Source organism: Sapajus apella, unplaced genomic scaffold, assembly GCF_009761245.1.
Source record: "Sapajus apella isolate SASKATOON/1434 unplaced genomic scaffold, GSC_monkey_1.0 scaffold3, whole genome shotgun sequence".
Lineage (NCBI taxonomy): Eukaryota > Metazoa > Chordata > Mammalia > Primates > Cebidae > Sapajus > Sapajus apella.
The window spans coordinates 41,283,763-41,309,091 of record NW_022436943.1 but is presented as its reverse complement, the minus strand read 5'-3'; the positions used below and the strand labels follow the sequence as shown (position 1 = coordinate 41,309,091).

Sequence of the window (25,329 nt, the reverse complement as noted above, 5' to 3'; positions counted from 1 at the left end):
TACAAATCTAGCTTTTGCAAAGGAAATCTTAGCTAGGCCTCATGTTAAGCTGAAAGTTTTTATTCACTAAATTTAGTAAGCAAAAATTTCAAGTTTATAAAGAATTTGAAGTTTATAAAAAGTTAATTTAGTACTCACCGAGCATGTTTTCAGGCACTGTTCTAGGTATTGGTTATGACGAAATGGCTGTAGCAGAGTCTGGTGGAAAATTCTGCTTCCTTCTAATTACTGAAAGAACGGATGAGAGGATTTGTAAGAATTTTTAAGGCTGAGAGACTATTCAACTTCAAGCAAGATGTATTGTCTATTATGTGCCCAAACATTTGTATTTACATTTTTATTTATCTCATAAGGAGGAGGATGCATTCTGAGAAATGCATCATTTGGTGATTTTGTCATTATCCAAACATTATTAAGCGTACTTACACAGCCCTGGATGGTAGAGCCTGCTATACACCTAGGCTATGTGGAATAGCCTATTGCTCCTAGGCTACAGCATGTGGCTGTACTGAATACTGTAGGCAGTTGTAGCACAGCGATAAATATTCTGTATCTAAGTATTTCTAAATATGGAAAAGGTACAATAAAAATATGGTATTACAATCATATGGGACCATAGTCATCTATGTGGTTCAACACTGAAGTGTGATTATGTGGTGCATGACTGTGTATTATCTCATTTAAGGACGTGACATTTTAAAAATATTTTTTTACTCAGAGTTCTTCAGAACACTCACTGAGTGGGAACTCTAATCATACAATGCTTCTTAGGGGTTGGATTTGTCCTCTTTTCATAGATTGGCCTAATTCTACCAAACAGTATTTCTAGTAATTTCATACATCTCTACAGAAACATCTAAATTTAACCTTAGGTCTAACTAGGTATATTCGGGTACTATATTTGCCCCCTTCTTTCCATCATACACATTAATTTATTGAATGTTTGTGTGACCGTAAGGTAAATGGATATCATCCTCTAGGAGTAGGCTTTTATTACATAAGAAAGACATCTTTTCTAATAGATGTTGGTTGACTCAAAATAAATGTTAACATCTAGAAGCAAAATGATATCTGAATGAATCAACTAAACTTTAAAAAAATGTGAATAAGAATGAGCTTAAACTTTAACCAGGATTTCTCAGTTGCATATATGAGTATCTTTGCCTGGGTATAGCACCCTTTGGGAATGAGTGGGCCAATCAAAAATGGTCCAAAGTTCGGGCACAGTGGCTCATGCTGTAATCCCAGCATTCTGGGAGGCAAAGGCAGGCAGATTGCTCGAGCTCAGGAGTTTGGAACCAGCCTGGGAAAAATGGCAAAACCCATCTCTACTAAAAATACAAAAATTAGCCATGCATGGTGGTGTGCACCTGTAATCCTAGCTGCTTGGGAGGCTGAGGCATAAGAATCGCTTGAACCCACGTGGTGGAGGTTGCAGTGAGCCAAGATCACGCCACCATACTCCAGCCTGGGTGACAGAGCGAGACTCTGCCTAAAAAAAAAAAAAAAAATCTGCAAACCCATATCCATTTAGGGTCAATACAAGTTACCTTTGGGACTGTCTACTCTGATAGGAACCCAACCAGTCAGCTCCACTTGATATCTTTCTCTGATTTTTCAAGTAGAGTTCTCCTCATATAAATGCTAAAGAGCGAAGTGTGAGTTCTACCCCTCTCTAGCCTTGAACAAAAAACTGTAACTTCCTTGAACTTGCTTCCTCAGCTATAAAATAGGGATGTTATTACCTGGGTAGATACTTCACAAGATTGTTGTGAAATTCAAATGAACTCCATGAAAACACTTTACAAATAGTGTTTTGTTTGTCATTCTGCTGTTCAGAGATAACTTGACATTTGTGTTTATCTTCAATGTTATTTTCGAGCATGTTGACACTTTGGTTTTAAAGTGACTCTTACTGATTCTCACACTAAAATGTATCTTCCCATGGAAGTATTTTTCTAACAATATGAGCACAACAAACACATTGAACACATATGCATGCATCCATATACATCATTAAAGACTTGCCTGTTGACATAAATGGGTTTGTGGGCTTTTTGTCCCCATAATTGGGCAGCCCATCTTTTCCATATTTCATAAAAGCAGGGATTTAAGTACAGTGTGCTTAGTCATTCTGTTTAAATTTCAGCACTGCAGTCATTTGAGGCATTCTTTTTAAATCAATGCCAATCATTTGCATGATCTAAAAATATTTAACCAACTTTAGGGGCCACACAGGGAGCTAAAAAGATGTTAGCCATCTTTTCTATTATCGAGAGTTAACCTTTTTTCTCCTCTGGGTGAGCAGTGATTCTTTGGAGGGCTGATTGCTCTTTAAAAAGTAATCTTTGGGGGTTTTAGTTGAGTAGGAAAGCCAACAATTCTTGGGTTAAAAACAGAATTTCGAGATTTTAGTATAAATTAGAGTTATAGCAACCTGCCCTATATGCCACTGAATTTCCCCTTCTCATCCTCATGAAGTCACTTCAGTGGGAAGCTACAGAAGAGAAAATCAATTTTTAGATGCTGCATAACACTAGCCTTGAGTGAAGTGTAAAAGGTGCTTTTTTGTTCTTCAACTATATATGTGAATTTTTAACAAAGTATTCAGTAGGACCCTTATAAAGGGAAGAGACAGTAGAAGGGAGGAAGTGATGGATAGTGAGAAAAATAGACTTCTAAAAGTTGATTATTGTTATTTCTAAATCAACTACATAAACAAGAAGAGTTTAGAAAACAAACATTGAAACCACCAACACATTATCTTAGTACTTGGTCCCTAGTACAAAGAGAAGTTTTAGATGGAGTAACTGTCATAATTGAGGTTCAGTTGCTAAGTCATGGACGGACCAGAGAATTACTCAATTAATTTTGGAGAATTAAAGTCAACATGAATCTTTTTGTGTTTTTAACACTGAAGAACACAGCATACCTTCTGAAAAACCAGCATCAGTGATTGCACTGTCACCAGGTTCATAGACGGTGAGGCGCGGTGGCTGGACCAGACCCCGAGCTCTGCTGCTCGCTCATTTGCCCGACTCCATTTTCTGCAATGTTTCCATCTCACCTTGCACTTCTCTCATCATCGTCCTTGTTTCTCTCCTTCTCCCTAGACTTCTCGGGCTTCCCGTTGGGCTGACCCTGACCACTTTGCCCAGCGACAGAGCTGCATGAATACGTTTGCCAGCTGGTTTGGCTACATGCCGCTGATCCACTCTCAGATGAGGCTCGACCCCGTCCTTTTTAAAGACCAGGTCTCTATTTTGAGGAAGAAATACCGAGACATTGAGCGACTTTGAGGAATACGGCCGAGTGGGGGAGGGGAAGCGAGAAGGGACTGGGGTCAAGCTGCTCTCTCTTCCCAGTGCAGATCCACTCATCAGCAGAGCCAGATTGTGCCAACTATCCAAAAACTTAGATGAACAGAATGACAAAACAAAAAAAAAAAAAAAGAAGACCAATGAGAACTCAACTCCTGGCTCCTGGGACTGCACTGGACTGCTCCAAACTCACCTCACTGGCTTCTGTGTCCCAAGACTAGGTTGTGTACAGTTTAATTATGGAACATTAAATAATTATTTTTGAAATGATTGCTATGCAGGTTTAAACTTTTTTAATGATCAAAACTATTAAAAACCAGAGTTCTTTGTTTAATCAAAATTGTGTTGGTTGTGAATATTTCAAAGCTGCTATTCCTCTTCCCACAGACATCATTGTCATGGCCACGTAGGGTGTCCTGCAGTTTCAAAACTTCAAACTTCATGGAAAACACAATAAGTCACTCTACCCATTATCAAGAAACAACTGAGCATAAGTTGTAACTTCATTCTGCAACTTTGCCAGTGAAAATTATTTTCCACTTTGAATCTTCAAATCCACTTGAACTTTTAATTCTAAAATGTCGCTGCATGAAAGAAAGTATTACGACTTCCAGGTAGGCAGTTCTAACTGAAAATTCTATGTTTGGGATAGATACGTATGATAACCATTTTTCATTGGGGGGGTGGGGGGAATTAGTACCAAGAAAACACTAGTATAATTAAGAAATGTTCAGTTTGCACAAAGAACCATCTGGATAACCCACCAGCATGTTAGCGAGATGGAAATACAGACCCACAACAGTAACCCAATGCTTGCAGGGGCGTGGCCACAGTCATAGATTCAACCACTGACCTAAGTGCATAGCACTGGGAAGAAGCTTTGGTTTTGAAGCCAAGGAAGGATGAGTATATTGGGGAGAACATTATTTACAAGATGAGCTTTTTAATGTTTGTGAAAATCTCAAGTTTCAGACGTTTCTCTGTTGAGAAAGAAAAAGGGGTAATAAGGTGGAAATTCATACCAATGAACAAGAGGATTGCTGCAAAGTAACTGACTTTCAGTCTCACCATTGGGACCCTAATGCCATTTTTGGTCAAACGTGGTTTTGAGCAAGAATCTGGCAAACAAAGTAATCAAAAACAAATGTGAATACAGTTTCATTTACTTTTAATTTTTAAATCTGTGGAGAAGTTTAGTTATGCTTCTTGCTAGAAAAGAACATTTCTATCCCTGAAAATGCTATCTTGGGCTTATGATTATTGTTAAATTCCAAGTATAAATTAGAAAAAAAAAAAAAACCATATCCCTGTTATGAAAAAACAAAGACTTCTGATATTAAATGCCTTCTACATGGAAGAGGCCAGAGAAAACAGGGAAGAGAAAGACATTATTGAGTTTTACCACTTACTATACAGAATAAACAGTAAGCACTTTAGACTTCCTCCCTCAAACTCTCATACATTTCATGTTTCTTTTTATTTTTAGTTAAGAAGGAAAGTTCATCAGCAAATGATGTTCTGATAACTTCAAGTGGCCGTCTTAGGTCAGTGGAAACCATAAGTCCAGTGGACTTCACCTCATCCTTTCTTTGTAGACATCTGGGAGAAGAAGAGGAACTTGCAATGATAGCACGGGGATGGTGTGGTAAACAGGAGTGAAAGTGTTTGCAGAGGTCCAGAGAGGTGATACAATAGGCTACCTAGCTGCAGAACAAGGAGTAGATACTGTGTTGAGAGGTGCATAGGCAGTGAAGTTCAATTAAAGAGAGGCTTTTCTCTGCAGCCTCATGACTCAGAACAGCTCCCTAAATACCTGTGTCATCTTATTGGACCTATCCATAGTCCATTCTCAAACATGTCACATTTTCCCCTAAGTAAACGTGATTATCTCTTATGCATTTGTTGAAAAATAATTCTTAAGTCCATGGTACTTGCACTTGTGTCTTTCTATAAAACGTTTGGTCTAATAGGTTTTGTGTCATTGAAGCTGCACTTCTCAGCAAGTTAAAGGGTTAGCAATTAAGCCTTACTCATTTGGCCTTTGCAAATTTGTATTTAAATTAAGTTTTTCAGGATTGGCAAATTATTCTTGTATCTTTCTCCTTTACAAAAAATAAATGCAATATTTTTTTTTTGTTCAATTGTTCAATGACCCCCAAACCAACTTGAAACTTAGGTGGTCATATTGGCTTGCAAAGCAATGTCCCTAATTGTACCAGTCTGTCATATGAGTGGATTCAAGGACCTGCTTTGCCAGACTGACCTGTCACCAAGTTCATAGGACACATAGCCTCTCACAAACATGTGTTATATGAAGGAAAATAGTAATTATAAGAACAGGATATGGCACAGCTTTCATCTACTTTAAATCTCCACAGTTTCATTTTATGTCATTCTCTGAGCAAATCTCTTCGAGATGTGAGCTAGCGTGTTCTTCTCCCATTTGGAATATACAGCTGGGAACAAAACAATGCTTAACAAATCAGTGAAGCCCAGCAGTGATACGTAATTTTAATTCAGTTAGGAAAGAGCTGTACTGCATTGCCACAAGTTGGCAAATCATAGCCATCTCTGTAGGGTGTCAGGAGTTATCTCCTGGTCAAACTTTAATGATAACAGGGGGTCCCTAAGTGGGCCAACATGTGCTGCGTTGGAGAGAAGCCAACGGCCGAGAGTACAGTGCCAACTGCGTAATGAATTACACACAGAAACTCCAAAGAGAACTCAGCCACTTAAGGATTTCCACACAGCATCTTTTCTGAGCTCCACATTAAGACGCAGGATCTTAAAAGTAATCTTTAAAAAGCTGTGTATTTATTTATATGAAAGGTTATAAATATTAAAGCTTACAAATACATTAATATCACCTTTGTTGAAGCTAGCAAAGTGCTCAAAATTGAGACTATAGAGAAAAACCCTTGAAATAATCACGATAGTCATACCACAAAAGACAGCATAGCTAGGTGGGCCTGCCTGGTCGTATCAGCACATTGTCAGACAGACTCTTCAGAAAAAAGGGAAAGCTCATTACTGGAATTTTATGTGCATTACAGTTTAATTTCTTCTTGTTACAAATGGTGCTCAAAGAAGGATCAATCCTGGTTGCATCCTTCAGTTTCCCTTTTAGAATGACTTTTGATTTTCATTACAGTAGGCTATGTTAGCCTTTATTTTGGTGGTTCTCAAATACCTGGTGACTTGAAAGAACGTTATGCTGGTGGCCTTTCATAAAGGTTACTGAACTTTAATCAGGGGTGAGATGAATGAATGTGAATAGACCTATGTACTGTTTTTTTGTTTTTTTGGGTTTTTTTTTCATTAGAAAAAAGAAAACAGGGCACTTGATTTAAGAACAAGCCTGTTCAGAGGGCAGGATCAGGGAGAAGACCGCCTTACTAGGTTAGAATCAGAATGAGATTCTTGCTGGACAAGGCTGAATTATGGGTGCAAAAGCCAAGCAAACTTCCCAGACCTGGAAGTGTCTTGTGTACCCTTGGGTCTCTGAGAGCTCCAGTGTTTAAAAGTACCAGTTATTGCCATGAACTCTCAAATAAAAATGTCCCTGCCTTCTAATTGTGAATATAATCAACATGCAGCCAGTACATCAGGATCCCAGTTGCTGAATTCATTTACCTAGTTCCCATTCACAGCGACTATGGGCAAGAACCTTTCACATGGTTTTGTCGTTCTTGGCCAGATTTAACCAAGAAATTTCTTTCACTGCCAGCCTAATTTTCTCAGGCATGCTTACAGGGACAAAGTTGTTTCGAGTTCAGTTCTCACTGAATAAGCGTTAATATCAAACTGTGCTAAACTTGTCTCCCTTGGCATTAGAATTTCAGCATATAGAGATTAGTTTATCCTTTGACCCCAAGTCTTTTTTTTTTTTTTTTGTATTTGGGTTTTTGCGGTGTTTTTTTGATTTGTTTGTTTTTTGGAGACAGTGTCTTGCTCTGTCACCCAGGCTGAAATGCAGTGGCATGATCTTGGCTCACTGCAACCTCTACCTACCAGGTTCAAGCGATTCTTCTGCGTCAGCCTGCCTAGTGTTTGGGATTACAGGTGCCTGCCATCACACTGGGCTAATTTTTGTATTTTTAGTAGAAACAGGGTTTTGCTATGTTAGCTGGGCTGGTCTCTAACTCCTGACCTCAGGTGATCCACCCACCTCCACCTCCCAAAGTGCTAGGATTACAGGCATGAGCCACCAGGCCCAGCTCCAAGTCCTTTTTTTTTTTTTTTTTTTTTAAGCCAGGGGGATTGAGTACCCTAAGACAGTCCTCTCTCCCATCAGTTCAGTAATGCTGTCCAGAACCTCCGGATAGGAAAGCTGTCACTTATACCATAATTGTGATGATGAAAGTGACTCCTCAAAACTTTCTCTCCCTCTTTTTTAACCCTTTCCAAAACTCAAAGGCTTTTGCCTCCATGAGTTCTACCTAGCAGGGATTGTAGTTGTCACTGGTCTACAGTTCCAGTACATTTTATATCAGGAACCTTGATGAACTACCCAAAACTGGAACGTCAGTGGCCCAGTAGCTAGGAGAGGAAGGCAACCCTCAAGAAAGCTGAGTCCTCAGGATAGCACAGTCTCACCCTTGTTTAAAATCAAGTCAGGCTAGCCTTTCAGTCACTCTGGTTTTGTAATGATTTGCCTTTTAGATCTCAGGTCATTTGATTTCTGCAATAGTTTTCTGTTCTTCTCCTACAGGAATACATCCCTGTCCTTTCGGTTGTAATTACTCCTAAAACTAGGGCCATGCAAATGACCTGGTTACCATGTAATGAACCTTGTGTACTTATTTTGAGAGAACAATATGTATAGGATATGTTGAGGGGCAGAAAGAAAGACATTGAAAAATGGAACTATTTTAGGTGGCAAATTGTAACGCAAAAAAAACAAAAGTATACCTTATTTTGTGTACAATGTACATTCGGGACAGAGTTTTCTAATATGTTGCCAATGTTTTTGTAGTGTCACCACAGGTCTTTTCTGAAGTGTTTTTCCCATTTGTTATAGAGTATTAATGACTTAGCATAATTAAGCCCTCGAGTATGTGTGAGAGCGCATGTGAGAAAATACAAAGCCATAGACCTTGATTTACTTCACTGACCTGTGTAACTTTATGTCTGGGTTTCGCCATCCAAGATAGATTGTTTTATAGAGAGTGTCACCAAAGACTTTTTCCTTCCAATTTATAGAAGAAAAAAAAAAAGAAATTATTAATAAATGACATGACTTTTCATCTGTGTGGTTTTCATTCCATCTTTTCTGTTGACTGCAGAAAGACGCCAGTTCTCAGGAGGATTCTGTGTGCCAGGAAAGGCAAAGCTTCCCTGGGGATTCTCGGGGAGACAGGCAGATGAGGTTGGACGGAGAGTGTGCTGGGTGGAGCTCCAGCACTTGCAGCCTGGCTGCAGCCCAATGCCCAGCCTTGTGGGGAACATGGGGCTGCCAGCTGCGGCCTTCTTCCAGGCCAGATGCAGCTGGTGCTGTTGGAAGCAGGCCAGGGTGAACGGTGGTGATATGCCCAGTTCACAGCATTCCTTCACATGAGTGCTGGGACAAAGTGGCAGGGCTGAGCCCCAGAGCATCTGGATCCTGACAGCTGTGGCCATTACCCCTTTGATTTCAACTACTGCATTGAGCTCATGAATTGCTGGCTGACGAGGCATATTGGCATTCCTCAAAAGAATTTATAAATGCTCCAGGTGTGTTGCAGCTCCATGATTCAGGGCCACTGTAGTAAGGTTTTAAGGCAGTAATCAACCTCTTTCTCACAATCCTCCTCCTTTCCTATTTTCCTCCCTCCCTCCTTCCATTCCAGTGGTAGCTCTCCCCCAGCTGTCACCCTTCTTCTACTCTCTTCCTTTGGGCATTTTTACAGTAAGAACATTGAGTCACCAGCTTCCCATATTTACAGGAGAACAAATGGCAAATTGCATTTAGGAGCATTGATTTGCTTTATGACATCAATCACATTTTGTGTTCTGTATTTCACTTTGTTCCTCTGTAAATTGGTGACTTTAAAATCGTTATTTACAAAGACTTTCTGAAACACAATTGCCTACCAAGCACTGAACAAGGCAGATATCAAGGTGAGCTTGGACAAGGCCATTCTAAGGCAGGTCATCAGAGTAGGCTCAGAAAGGAATGTGGCCAACTCAGGTCCCAAACTGGCACACTATTACGATAGTGCCACTTGTAAAGACTGGCCCCATGGTGTGCCTAAGGACAGAATCATTCCCAAGTTGAAGGACAAATGAGAAGTCTTGTTGGAGAAGTAACTTTTAAGTATGGTTCCAGCCTACCTCACAGATGTTTCAATGAATGTTACAGCATGTAAAGAGATACCTTGAGCAAACCTCAATTACAGATAGTGTTGCTTTAGGGTCTGAGCATTTCCACAGAATCCACGCATGAGATGAGAGAAGTAGAATTTATGTGTAGATACCTGAGTCATTCTACGTTAGCCTCCCCTGACATTGTGCAGCCTCTGTGGTTTCTAGGAAATCAAAATATTGGGGGAGAAATTAGACTATGTTGGGTACTCCTCTAGGCTCAAATATGCTTTAGGGGATACAGGGGAGGTACTCACCTACTACAGTGAATTCAAGGTTTTTATTAGCCTTCGACTTCAAGCAGATAAAACTTTGAGTTTCCAGGTTAAAATTACAATCTTTGGAGCCCAACCACCTGGAGTTGAATCTTGATTCTTTATCTTGGCAGTTTTGTAATCTTACTGAAATTACCTGACCTCTCTTATGCCTCAGTTTCTTCAGGTAAGTAGTAGTCTATACCTTATAGAGTTCTTCTGAGGATTAAATGAGTTGATACATATCTAGTTCTTAAAAATGCACCTGATACAAGCAGTATGTAATTTTTACCTATTAGTAATAGTTAATATTTTGCTAAAATATTTTAACCTGTTGAAGAGGAAATAATCTTAATTTAATGTGTAGGACCTTAATACTGGCCTAAATTAAACTGTGGTCCCTGTCTTGTCACAGGCACCTCTTGTTTTCAATTATAATTATGTCTTAATGCCTCTTAACATGGAATCATCGTAAGATTCTGGAATCAGCAATAGATCAGCAGAAATTGTGCTAAGTCACTTTTTTTTTTGGTCTGCCTTGGAGGGATGGTATGTTTTCTATTCTCACTCAGTGGAATGTAACTGAGGTAGCTCAGGACTGAAATGAAGTTTAGGTGCCAATTATTGTTTCTTTCTTGGTGGCTTACATTTTATAAAGGAAGAAAACATGCTTCTGTCAATATGCAAATTATTTGCCAAGTTTGAATTTCTGTTCCAAACGAAACAGCAAATAACTCAGTTTCCTTGATCAAATACACTGGTAAAACAGGCCTAAAATGTGTCTATAATCAGGATTGTATATCCCATCTTAGAGTAGAAAACATGTTAAGCTATGAATAAGGAGACTTGGAGGCTATTTTAGCTACTCCCAAAGATGATATTTTAGAACGTGTTTTTTTTTTTTTTAACTTAATATATAGAGAACATATTTTCATGTCATTAAATCATCTCATCAAATTTTAACCCTGCGTAGTGTTCTATTGTCTGGCCACTTCCTATGTTTCATGATTTTTTTCACTCAACTTCTGATCTTGGAAATTTAGGTGTTTTAGAATTTCTTACAATTATGTGGTAACTATTTAATCAACAATTTAATGTAATGAATGCTGTGGTAAATATTCCTCAAGATAAATCTTTGTTCACATCCATGACCACTGTTTTAGGATAAATAATAAACGAAATCAGCAGGTCAAATATTATAACTATTTTAAAGGTCTTCACTGCATATTCACAGTATATTTCAATATATTATAAAGTCTACTGGTAGAAAACCTAAAAAAAACCTTTTTTTATCCAATAAAAAGCTATATAGAATTTAAATAAGGAAATGAGTGTATTTATTTTTGGTTGGCCACCAGGTTGACAGGTAGTTAAAAAGAAGAGAAAATAATGCTGAGCTATAATTGCTAAGAGTCTATGGTTTAATATTTTTTGATAATTGCAGTTTGGCAGCCAAAATGTTTAAATAAATTGGGGTCCAGGGAGGCGAAATTAACAAAGCGGTCCTCAGTGGTTAAGAAAGAAAAAAAGTGGCTATTATGCCCTTGCAGAGACCAATTTATTAGAATTAGCCCTCTTACTGGATGTTGGAAAACTTTTCCTGGGCACCATGTCACTTGTGTCTTGTTTTCAGGTTGAAACACAGTAAAAATTAAGCGTGCCTCTCAAATGTTTTTCTTTTTCTTCTGGTAATATCCATATCAACTAAGTTTTAATTAAAGCATTTTAAATATCACCCCCCTTGGCAGCTAGTGCCCCTTTCCTGCCAATAGCAGCCTGTTTTTTCTTAGGGGAACCCACCGCTCTTTCCCTCATAGGACCTATGATTTGGAAGATGCTGGTCCAGCCCCTCATCCTGACTCCAGGGGAGATTATAACCTGTCAGGTCAAGGAAACCCAATTCTAGATCATCTGTGGGCACTTTTTTTTCTGAGACAGTTTTTTGCTCTTGTTGCCCAGGCTGGGGTGCAATGGGATGATCTCAGCTCACCGCAACCTCTGCCTCCCAGATTCAAGTGATTGTTCTGCCTCAGCCTCCCAAGTATCTGGGATTACAGGCATGTGCCACCAGGCCCGACTAATTTTTGTATTTTTAGTAGAGATGGGGTTTTGCTATTTTGTCCAAGCTGGTCTTGAACTCTTGACCTCATGTGATCTGCCCGCCTTGGCCTAAAGTGCTGGGATTACAGACGTGAGCCAAATGCCCAGCCTTATGGGCACTTTTAAGAAGCAGGTCCCATATTTCCCCTAGCATTTTGTACACAATAGAAAGTGGTGAGAATTACACTAGCAGTGTAGCAAGGTTGTAAGATGTGCTGAGGCCAACTTCATTGAAGATATGCATTTAACTAAGATCTTAAAAAATGAGTAGGGATTTAACTGGCTAAAAAGGGTATGAAGTAAACCTTTTCCTTGCAAAAGGACATAATGGATACCTTCCATCAGAAGTACATAGTAGAGAGAAAAGTGAGGGTCTAAATCTGTGTGAAAGACATCATCATAACAAAGGTTCAGTTTGACAGGGCTCAGGATGACTGCTTGGCTAACAGTAGGTACTCCCAGAAAAATGTAAGTAATAATAATAATAGTTCTCTTGAATCTTATCTTCCTTCACCCTAATGAAAAAGTTTCAGTGTAAAACACTGAAGTGTAGGTTATATCTGATTCTATTACACTTACCAGAGAAAACGTGGAGGATAGTAGAAAGCGTATTATTTTCAAAATCTTTAGAAAAGATCTGGCTCTGAAGATTTGGGGCATGAAATAATTGCCTTCCATTTTTGGTTACGATGTAGAAAGTTGCAGGAGTTTCACTCTCATCCTTATAATGAGTACAATGAGTACTAGGCTACAATACTGTGGTCACGTAAAGCCTAGCAGAGAGCAGGAGATGCAAAGAAATTTAAAGAAACCAAATCTTAGGAAGACACAATGCATTCCCAGGAGAGAAATGTCCTATGACTGCTTTCATTTCTAGTAACTCCAGGATGTTACTCTATCGTAGAGTAGGGTAAGGAGAAATCAAGTAAAATGGTAATAAATTTTTGGTGGCCATGAGTGGGTTGGTATGAGAAATTCAAATTCCAAGGTGATCCAGTCAAATATTGATTTTTACCCACCTGCCATTTTTTTCCTATGGGACATTCCCCAAGTGGAAGTACCAGGATACTCAATGCTAGCGGCAGGATAGGAGGTCTGAGAGAAATCCCCAAGGCACACTGGATCGTCACTGGGTAAAATGCAGTGGCTCACCAATGACTGAGGGCAGGGTAAGAACATTGAGAAAGATCCCCTTCATTCCAAGATGCAGAGGACCATAACAGTGCAAGGCAGTGGCCCACTAAAGACCAGGGGAAGAGCAAGAAAGCTGAGAGAGATTGACCTGAAGCACACAGGAATGATGTACCCACCCAGGTATATTTAACTTCCACTGACTACATGGCACTGGCCAACCGAAGGCTGAGGGCAAGGACAGGGAAGTTAAGAAAAATACCCTTGAGGTTCATAGGACCTTCACCAAGTGTAAGTCAGCAATTCCCTAAAGCCTGGGAGCAAGACATGAGGGCTGAGAGAGTATCTTTTCAAGGTGCATAGGACCTTCATCAAATACAAAGTAGTGACTTAATGGGAGCTAGGGAAGGGGCAGGATTGCTGAGATAGATGCCCTGAGGTGCTGTCATCAAGTGCAATGCAATGTCAATGTCTCTCGCTGAAGGCTGGGAGCAGTGTATAACAGCCTGGGAGAAATAGATCTCCCAAGGTAAGGAGACCTAGGGGTAAAGATGAAAAGCAAAGGGAATTTCTCTGTTCCAAAAAACTGGCAGCTGAACTATAAAGCATAGAGCATTTTCATCACACTTAAAATTCTAGAAGCTGAACTGTAAGCTGTAGAGACCTTTAGAGTCTGGTGGTGGTAGTGCTCAGATCCAAAGCACACTGAAGGGAAAGTCTCAGCTCCATCCTCAAACATTTGAAGCCAGTAGTGAACAGAGTCTAACTAAAGCTGCAACGAAGCACAGATCCTGCTCAACTGCAAATCAGATTGAGATCTCTCACCAGCAGACTAACACAAAAAGAGGCATGATATTTTGAGTACAATATTACTTCAGTTATAAGTATCATTTTATACCCAATTTCTAGCATACAATACAAAAGTATAAGACATACAAAGAAACAGAAAATACATCTATGATAAAGAGGAAAAAATTAATAGAAGAGATCCACATGTAACCCAACTGTTAGAATTAGCAGAAAATAACTTTAATATAATTGTTACAAATATGTTAAATAATTTAGTAAGAACAATGTGCAAAATTATTGAAGAGCTGGGAAATTTAAGCAGAAACATGAAAAACAGAAAAAAACTAAATGGAATTTCTATAACTAGAAATGGAAATATCTGAAATAATTTGATTGATGGGTTTAACAACAGACTGAACATAACAGACTAAATAATCAGTGAACTTAAAGGACATATCAATAAAAATCAAACTAAAATATTAAAAGAAAAAAATTTAAAACACAAACAGAGCTTCCACAAGAAAAGGATAATATCTAACAATCTAATATTTAAGTAATTAGAGTCCTCCAAAAAATGATAGAGTGACTAGGGGAGACAAAAATATTTGAAGAGACAATGGTGAGAATTTTTCAAAAATGGATGAAAGATTAACTCACAAATCCAAAAAACTCAATCAATTCCAAGCAGGATAAATATAAAGAAAAATATGCCTGGGCACAAAATAATCAAGTTATTGAGAATCAAAGATAAAAAGTGGCCTCTAAAAATACCCTTCAAAAGAATGGCAAGAATATTCAAGAATATTTTCAGATGGACAATAGCTGAGAAATTTCACCACCAAAGCAGACCTTAACTACACAAATTACCAATATGAGGAACAAAAGAGAGAACATCACTATATTTTCCAGGTATTAAAAGACCAAAAGAGACAATCTCTTAACTTCCTTATCCCTCAGTTTCCTTATCTAGTCAATATGGAGGTTTTTTGGTTTGTTTATTTATTTTTATTTCCATAGTTTTTTGGGGAACAAGTGGTGTTTGGTTGTATCAGTAAGTTCTTTAGTAGTGATTTGTGAGATGCTGCACCATGAGGCATAAGGAAGTTAGGAGATTGTTCCTGGTCACATACTAGTTACTAGCAAACCTAAGAATCAACCAACCTATTTCCTAGTGGGCTTTCTATTATATTCCACTGATCCTCGATTCAACAGGATCTCCAAAACCTTCCATGGCAAAGTACCACATTGCATGGATCTCTATCGCACCATTGCATGAAGTGTAGACAATAATACTGAACTCGGTCAGAACATTCACATGCTCCAGTTCTGGGCATGTGTTACTGTTGATTCACTCATCTGCATTGTGTTTGTGGTGGGCCTACAGTGTGTTAGGGCATGGGGTGGGGCAAATGGGGATGGTGTTGTTAATTTGTATTTTCTAGTTCTTTTAAAAAATAATGTATACTCATTAACCCTTTAAAAAACATTATGAAAAATTAATACCAATAAATTTAACAAGTTCAAGTGAAAACCTTTTTGAAAAATGCCAATATACCAAAACCAACACAAAAAGAAACAGAAAATTTGAATGGCCTTATATGTGTTAAGATTTTGAATTTGTAACAATGACCTTTTCTTTAGAAAATATCAAGGAGCAATTGGCTTCTTTACTTGAATTATATCAACTGTTTAAAAATGAAATAATTTCCGTGTTACATGAACCCTTTTAGAAAATAAAAGGTGAGGGAACATGTTCCAGTATATTGTATGAAGTTAGCATAATGTTGATTAATAAAACCAACAAAGATATAACAAGAAAAAACAATCATATACTCATACCCCTCATAAAATACAAAAACCCTTTTAAATATATTACTAAATTGAATACAGCAATGTATAAAAAGGATAACACATCATAATCAATTGGAGTTTTCCCGGGGATACAAGGTTGATTTATACAGAAAGTCAATTCAATGTAACTCACACTGTTAGCAAAGAAAAATAATATGACCATTTCAAAAAATACAGAAAAAGCATTAACAAAATTCAACCACTGTTTATTATAAATGCTCTGAATAAAATAGAAACAGAAGGGAACTTTATCAACCTAACTTTCTCAACCTGTTAACCCTACAGGTTCTTAGGAAAAGCAAAAAGTAATAATAAAGAAAAAAAATGAAATAAAGGAATGAAAATAAAAATAATTTCAACAAAAAGTTTCTTTCAATGAAAAGTTCATTAAAGGATGACATTAAGAAAATACTGTTATGAAGTTTTGAAATTTGCAAAAACAGTTCATGATGATAATAATAATAGTGGTTGTCTCAGTGTTGGACGCAGGTGAGAAATAACTGCAAAGCATTATGAGAGAACTGCCAAGGGTAATTTGAATCTTCCATATCTTGATTTGGGAAGTGGTTACAACTGTACATATAACTAATAAAACTCAAGGAATTGTATCTTTAACCTCTCTCTATGTACTTTACTATATTTTATTTATATTTCAGTTTAAGATGTGTTATGAATATACAAATTCACAGGCAATAAATGTAATGCATTTTTTCAAAACAAGTATTAGCCAATAAGATGACAACACAGAAGCTTTCCTAAAAGTAGAGTGGGTACACCATAGGGAAACATTTAGGACTTAGGAAAGTAGGCTTTGTGCTACTGTGAAATGCTAGAGCAATTGGTTTTAAACTTGTTGAGTCTCACACTTCTTTGAGATTCAATTAAAGTTATGACTTCTAGTCCAGGATACACATAAGCACATGCACACAATATTTGACATTTCATAATATGACATTATTAAAGAGTTTCATGGGCTCCCTAAAGGTTATCCATGGACTCCTAGGCTTCTACTAATACTGGGATAAGGAATGCCTTCCTAAATCCTTAAAATCATAGAAAGTTACAGCAGAGGAAGCCTCTCTCTTACTAAATAAGACAGTCCCATCTCTTAGGTAGTCTTTCCGTATATTGGATTTTGATTTTGTATTCTCCAGTTTATATGACATTTCCACTAAGTATAGCATGTGAAATCCCACCAAATCTTTTAATTTTTGCTATTCAATCTTGTGGGAGTGCTCAAGGTTAATAAAAAAATAATTAATTACCTGTGGTTTCCAAATAAGATTGAATTCATGGGCCTGAAGATTTTCAATGGGAAAATGAACCCCACTCCAAACCAAGTCACCTTGAGTCAAAGAATCAACAAATGTGTTGAAATTATCAAGAATACAATTCAACCATGTAGAAACAATTGTCTCATCGTCATGGTAGGCAAAACTGCTTCTGAAGATGGGAGGGGAGGACAGGGCTAAGGGTGATGGATATTTTGCCTTTTTGACAGATATGGGAAATGATCTCTATTGGGTGACTAATTTGTTTCGTTATTCTTCATGATCCCAAACCCTTGGTCTGACTCTGACTTGGAGCATCTATGAATGGATATAATCTGACCTAGTTTTTCAAACAAATGGGTATTATATTCCACCCCCTTCCTTAGGTAAGAAAGAGAACATTCAGATTTTTCGCTGAATATTACATATATGGCCAATCTGTTTCCCACCTTTTTGAAGAAAGAAGTATCTTTAAGCCAAGCACATCTCAAAAGCATTACATGTTGCTTTATTCCTTTTCACTCCCTAACTCTTTATTTATAGCTTGTAGAAATTGGCAGGAACAAATTCCTTCAGCTATTTTTTGCATAACATTCTCTAAATACTTTATTTTGAGGCCCACCTTTTTTCCTCGCCCATCATCTTGTAGTTTCTATAAAAATAAAGCCTCAACCTGCTTAAAGGCAACAACTCCGCAATATATCACTTAATCTTTAATTACACAAACTGTCCTCATGTTATTTAGGTGAATTTCTTACACCTCCTACATGAATGCTACAAAACCACTCCTTAAATGGTCACGCAAAAGCTAATTACCTTTTTAAGTTAGACTGGATCACAGATTATCTAAAAGTATCACCCAACTTCATTACTAAAGGAGGGCCATGGCTCTTGCAAGAAAACTGTGGTTAACTTACCTAGCAATTTAATGATTATCCTACTACAGTTTCCAAAGTAAGGCCACATTCTTACATGAAGTTAAGACCTCACTCAAGGGACGAGGTCATTGATAAAGCAAGTAAACAAAAAGAGACAGAAAAAGAATCCATGTGGATGAATCCTGGGAAGGTAAGAGTTGGGATCTAGCTCTCTTAGTCCTGATCAATGGCTCCTGAATTATCAGCACCACTAAAGGAGCTTTAAAAACCATATATATTTCTGTGCCCACATCCAAAATCTGATTCAATAGGCATGGGATGTGTCCTATCATCTGAATATTTTAACATATGAAAGGATACATCTGATACATAGTCATATTTAGAATTATTGCCCATACTCGCAGAGCGTGGTGGCTCACACCTGTAATCCCAGCACTTTGGGAGGCTGAGTTGGGAGGATTATGAGGTCAGGAGATCGAGACCATCCTGGTCAAGACTGTAAAACCCCATCTCTACTAAAAATGCAAAAAACAAATTAGCAGGGTGTGGTAGCACACACCTGTAGTCCCAGCTACTCGGGAGGCTGAGGCAGGAGAACTGCCTAAACCTGAGAGATGGAGGTTGCAGTGAGCCAAGATTGCACCACTGCACTCCAGCCCGAGTGACAGAGTGAGACTTCATCTAAAAAAAAAAAAAAAAAAAAAAAAAAAAAAAAAATTATTGCCCATACCAAGGTCCATGATCTTTTTGGGTCATGGATATCTTTTAGAATCTGATGAAAGCTATAGGTCAATTTTTTAGAGGAATGCTGTATTAGTCCATTCAAATTGCCCCAATAAACTACCTTAGACTGGGTAATTTATAAACAACAGAAATTTATTGCTCACAGTTCTGGGGGCTAGAAAGTCTAAGATCAAGACTCCAGCAGATTTGATGTCTCAGAGAGGGGGCCTTCCTCATAGATGGCACCTTCTATATGTCCTTATACGGTGGAAGGGGCAAATAGGCATCTTCAAACTGCTTTTGTGAAGACACTAATCCCATTTATGAGGGCAGACTCCTCATAACCTAATCATTTCCCTTAAACCCTACCTCTTAATCCTCTCACATTGGGGATTAAGTTGCAGCATATGACCATAGCAAATGCACATATAGAAAACAAAGTACAGGAAATGGTTTATCTAAATAACAGATCTAACCACATGCCTCTGCTCTGCATTGCCTAGGAGATAAGAGTTCAAACTCCTTTACCTGGTTATCTATGTCTCAAAATCCCAACTCTGATGCCTCTTGCTGTTCTTCCAAGTGTCACTTTTTATTCAGCAATAGTGAATTATTTATTGTTACCTGCACATATTGTCTTGTTTTTAGCCTTCATGTATTTGCTAATGTTGTCCCTACTGCCTAGAATTCTGTTCTCTTCCTTTCTCAAACCTATCCCAGGTGATCTGTCACTAATTCTTTAAGAGTGAATTTAGTCAATACCTCTTCCAGAATTTCTAATCCATTTATCCCAGCACGCATGTCAGGATATACTAGATCAGATCCCCTTTACCTGTTCTAACATAGCATCCTGTACCTCTCTCTTTCACAGTATATACATTATGGTGGGGGTTTCTCTTTAGGTGCCTGTCTGGCACAAGATTGAGAGATACGTGAGGGCAAGGATAGTATGTTAGTCATTTTTGTGTGCCAGTGATTAGACAGTGGCCGATCCAGAGTTAATACTCCATGATTGTTTGTTGAGTGAATAACTTGGAAGAATTTTGAAGGCATGGGGAGGGACATTCAGATAGGGATGGTTGAATATGTCCTCTAAGACATGGAAACAGAATAGGTAGTTGGGACCCTGTTAGGAGGGTATGTGTTGATAGAACTGAATTTTTAAAACGTTTATTTTAGGTTCGAGGATACTATGTGTAGGTTTGTAATATAGACAAACTCATGCAGAGGATTTTGTTGTACAGATTATTTAATCATGCAGTTGCTAAGTCTAGTACTCAATTGTTATATTTCCTTATCCTCTCTTTCCTCCCACCCTTCACCCTCAAGTAGGCCCCAGTGTCTGTTCTCATCTATGTGTCCATGTGTTCTCATCATTTAGCCCCACTTATAAGGGAGAACACGAAATATTTTGTTTTCTGTTTCTGTGTTAGTTTGCTAAGTAAAATAGCCTTCAAGTCTATTCATGTTCCTGCAAAATATATGATCGCATTCTTTTTTAAGGCTGTATAATATTCCATGGTGTATATGTACCACATTTTCTTTATCAGTCATTGATAGACTTTTAGTTGACTTCATGTCTTTGCTATTATGAATAGTAATGCAGTGAACATATGTGTGCATGTGAGTTTATGGTAAAATAATTTATATTCTTTTGGGTATACATCCAGTAATAGGATTATATTCCTTTGGGTATATACCCAGTAATAGGATATTGCTGGCTCGAATGGTAGTTCTGTTTTTATACTTTGAGGAAACACCACACTGCTTTCCCCAATGGTTGAACTAATTTAAACTCCCACTAACATTGTATAAGCATTCCCTTTTCTCCGAAACCTTACCAGCATCTGTTATCTTTTGACTTATTAGTAATAGCCATTGTCACACAATAGTGTGAGATGGTATCTCATTGTGGTTTGATTTGCATTTCTTTAATAATCAGTGATATTGAGCTTCTTTTCATATGCTTTTTGGCCACATGTCTTCTTTTGAAAACTATCTGTTCATGTACTTTGCCCTCTTTTTTTGTCTTTTTTTTTTTTTGAAGTGGAATCTCACTCTTTTGCCCAGGCTGGAATGAAGAGGCATGAACTCGGCTCACTGCAACCTCCCCTCCCTGGGTTCAAGAGATTCTCCTACCTCAGCCTCCCAAGTAGCTAGAATTACAGGTGCCCACCACGATGCCTGGCTAATTTTTGTATTTTTAGTAGAGAAGGGGTTTCACCATGCTGGCCAGGATGGTCTCATACTCCTGACCTCAGATGACCTGCCTACCTTGGCCTCCCAAAGTGCTGAGATTACAGGTGTGAGCCACCATGCCCGGCCCTTTGACCACTTTTTAATGGGGTTTTTGCCTTCTTGAAAATTTGTCAAATTCCTTATAGATGGTAGATATTAGCTCTTTGTCAGATACACAATCTGCAAACATTTTCTCCCATTCTGTAGGTTATTTACTATATTGATAGTTTATTTTGCTGTGCAAAATCTCTTTAGTTTAATTCAATCCCATTTGTCAATTTTTGCTTTGGTTGTGAGTGCTTTTGGAATCTTCATCATGAAGTCTTTTCCAGGGCTGATGTCCAGAATGCTATTTCCTAGGTTTTCTTCTAGGGTTTTTATAGTTTGGAGTTTTAAATTTAAGCCTTTAATCCACCTTGAGTTGATTTTTGTATATGGTGGAAAGTAGGGTTTTAGTTCTAATCTTTTATATATGGCTAGCGTATTATTCCAGCAGCACTTACTGACTATGGAGTCCTTTCCCCGTTGCTTGTCTTTGCCAGCTTAGCTGAAGATCAGATGGTTGTAGGTGTGTGGCATTATTTCTAAATTCTCTATTTTGTTCCATTGGTCTGTGTCTGTTTTTGTATCACTACCATGATTTTGGTTACTGTAGCCCTGTAGTATAGTTTAAAGCCAGTTAACTTGATGTCTTCAGCTTTGTTCCTTTTGCTTAGAATTGCCTTGGCTATTTGGGCTCTTTTTTGGTTCCATATGAATTTTTAAGTAGTTTCTTCAAGTTCTATAAATAATGTCATTGATAGTTTGATTGGAATAGCATGAAATCTGTATATTGCTTTGGGCAGTATGGTCATTTTAATGCTATTGATTCTTCCAATCCATGAGCATGGAATATTTTTCCATTTGGTTGTGTCATCTCTGATTTCTCTGAGAAGTGTTTTGTAGTTCTCCTTATCAAGATTTTTCACCTCCCTGGTTAGCTATATTCCTAGGTATTTAATTATTTTTGTGGTAATTGTGAATGGGATTGTGTTCCTGATTTGGCTCTCAAATTGGCTGTTGTTGGTATACACAAATGCTAGTGATTTTAGTACAGTGATTTTATATCCTCAAACTTTGCTGCAGTTGTTTATCAGCTGAACAAGCTTTTGGGCTGAAACAATGGGGTTTTCTACATATAGAATTATGTTGTATGAAAACAGGGATAGTTTGATTTCCTCTCATCCTATTTGAATACACTGTATTTCTATCTCTTGCGTGAATGTTCTGGCCTGGACTTCCAATCCTATGTTCAATAGGAGTGGTTAGAGAGGGCATCCTTATCTTGTGCTTCTTTTCAAGGCGAATGCTTCTATCTTTTGCCCATTCAGTGTGATGTTGGCTGTGGATCTGGTTTTTGGATTTTGTTTTTGAGATATAGTCTCACTTTGTCACCCAAGCTGGAGCGCAGTGGCATGATCTTGGATCACTGTGATCTCTACCTCCCGGTTCAAGTGACTTGTCTCCCTCAGCCTCCCAAGTAGCTGGGATTACAGGCATCCACCACCACACCTGACTAATTTTTGTGTTTTTAGTAGAGAAGGAGTTTCACCATGTTGGTTAGGCTGGTCTCAAACTCCTGACTTCAAGTGATATGCCAGCCTTGACCTCCCAAAGTGCTGGGATTATAGGCATGAGCCACTGTACCCAGCCTGGATTTGTCATAGATGGCTATTATTTTGAGGCATGTTCCTTTAATACCCAATTTATTGAGTTTTTAACATAAAGAGACGTTGAATTTTATCGAAAGCCTTTTCTGCATCTATTGAGATAATCATGTGGTTTTTGTCTTTAGTTCTATTTATGTTATGAATCAAATTTATTGATATGTGTGTGTTGAACCAACCTTGCATCCCAGGAATAAAACCTACTTGATCATGGTGAGTTAACTTTTTGAAGGTCTGCTGGATTTGAAGTATTTTGTTGAGGATTTTTGCATCAATGTTCATCAGGGATATTGTATTGTCCTGGAGTTTCATTTTCTCATGTGTCTCTGCCAGGTTTTGGTGTCAGGCTGATGCTGGCTTCACAGAATGAGTAGGGAAGGAGTCCTTCTTAATTTTTTTTAGAAGAGTTTCATAGGATAACAACTTTTCTTTGTAAATCTGGTAGAATTTAGCTGTGAATGCTTTTGGCCCTGGGCTCTTTTTGATTGATAAGGTATTTATTATGGATTCAATTTCAGAGCTTGTTATTGGTCTGTTCAGGAAATCAATTTCTCCCTGATTCAGTTTTGGGAGGGTGCATGTATCTAAGAATTTATCTATTTTTCTAGGTTTTCTATTAATAGTTTGTCTGTATAGAACTGTTTGTAGTAGTCTCTGATGGTTGTATTTCTGTGGGGCCATTGGTAACATGCTCTCGGCCTTTTCTAATTGAGTTTACTTGGATCTTCTCTCTTTTCTTCTTTATTAGTCTACCTAGTGGCCTATCATTATTTTTTACAAAAAATCAACTCCTGGATTTATTGATCTTTTGAATGGGATGTGTGTGTGTGTGTGTCTCAGTCTCCTTCAATTCAGCTCTGATTTTGGTTGTTTCTTGTCTTCTGCGAGCTTTGGAGTTGGTTTGCTCTTGCTTCTCTAGTTCTTTTAGTCATGATGTTAGGTCATTAATTTGAGCTCTTTGTAACTCTTTGATGTGGGCATTTAGTGCTATACATTTCTCTCTTAACACTGCCTTAACTGTGTTCCAGAAATTCTGGTATGTTTTATCTTTGTTCTCAGTAGTTTCAAAGAACTTCTTGATTTCTGCCTTAATTTCATTATTGATCCAAAAATTATCCTGGAGAAGGTTGTTTAATTTCCATGTAATTGCATGGTTTTGAGTGATTTTTTTGTAGGCTTAATTTCTATTTTTGTTGTGCTGTGGTCTCAGAGTGTTTTTAGTATAATTTCAATTCTTTTGCATTTGCTGAGGATTGTTTTATCTTTGATTGTGTGGTCAATTTTAAGGTATGTGACATGTGGTAATGAGAAGAATGTATATTTTGTTGTTTTGGGATTGGAGAGTTTGGTAGATGTCTATCAGATCCGTTAAATCCAATGTTGACTTCAGGTCTTGAATATCTTTAATTTTCTGCCTTGATGATCTGCCTAATGCTGTCTAATACTGTCAGTGGAGTGTTGAAGTCTCACTACTATTGTGTGGGAGTCTAAGTCTCTTTGTAGTCCTCTAAGAACTTGCTTTATGAATCTGGCTGCTCTTTGTTGGGTGCATAAATATTTAGGATAGTTACTGAATTGAACGCTTTACTATTATTTAATGCCCTTCTTTTTTTGTTGTTGGTTTAAAGTCTGTTTTGTCTGAAATTAGGGTTGCAACCCTTGCTTTTTTTCTGATTTCCATTTGCTTAGTAGATTTTCCTCCATCCATTTATTTTGAGCCTGTGGCTGTCATTGCATGTAAGCTGGGTCTCCTGAAGACAGCATACTATTTGGTCTTCCTTATCCAGCTTGCCATTCTGTGTCTTTTTAATGGGGCATTTACCCCATTTGCAACGTTAGCATTGATATGTGGGGATTTTATTCTGTCATTGTGTTGTTAGCTGGTCTGTATACTTAAGTGTATTTTTGTATTGGCTGGTAATGATCTTTCCTTTCCATATTTAGTGCTCCTTTCAACATCTCTTGTAAGGTGAGTGTGTGGTTAAGGAACTCCCTCAGCATTTGCTTATCTGAAAATAATCTTATTCTACCTTTGCTAAGGAAGCTTAGTTTGGATAGATATGAAATTCTTGGTTGAAGATTTTTTTCTTTAAGAATATTGAATATTGACGCCCAATCTCTTCTGGCTTGTAGAGTCCCTGCTGAGAGATCTGCTGTTAGCCTGATGGAATTCTGTTTGTAGGAGACCTGTGCACTCTCTCTGGCTGCCTTTAACATTCTTTCTTTCATTTTGACCTTGGAAAAGCTGATGAGTTTGTGTCTTGTGGATGATCTTCTTGTATAGAATCTTCTTGTATAGATAATTCTTGTATAGAATATTGCAGGGGTTCTCTGGATTTCCTGAATTTGACTGTTGGCCTCTCTAGTGAGGTTGGGGAAGTTTTCATAGATGATATACTGAAATATGTTTTCCAAGTTGTTTGCCTTCTCCCTGTTTCTTTCAGGGATGCCAATGATTTATTGAGTTGACATTTTTATATAATCCAGTCTTTCTTGAGGTTTTGTTCATTCATTTATGTTCTTTCAATGTTTATCTGACTGCCCTATTTTAGAGAGTCAGTCTTCAAGTTCCAAGATTCTTTCTTCAGCTTGATCTATTCAGATGTTAATACCTATGATTGCATTGTGAAATTCTTGTAGTGTGTTTTTCAGCTCTGTCAGTTTTGTTTAGTTCTTTTTTATACTGGCTATTTAATCTGTCAGCTCCTGTATCATCTTATTGTGAT

At 37.8% G+C, this 25,329-nt stretch overlaps 1 protein-coding gene across 1 annotated transcript in view; it reads left to right on the top strand.

The window, feature by feature from the left end:
* Positions 1 to 4,590, top strand: part of EXT1 (exostosin glycosyltransferase 1) — a 311,364-nt gene extending 306,774 nt beyond the window's left edge. Inside the window, exon 11 of the mRNA XM_032252501.1 lies at positions 3,114 to 4,590. Coding sequence (XP_032108392.1) covers positions 3,114 to 3,299 — 186 coding nt within the window. The 3' untranslated portion in view covers positions 3,300 to 4,590. The remainder of the gene's footprint in view (positions 1 to 3,113) is intronic.
* Positions 4,591 to 25,329: the final 20,739 nt, after the last annotated feature.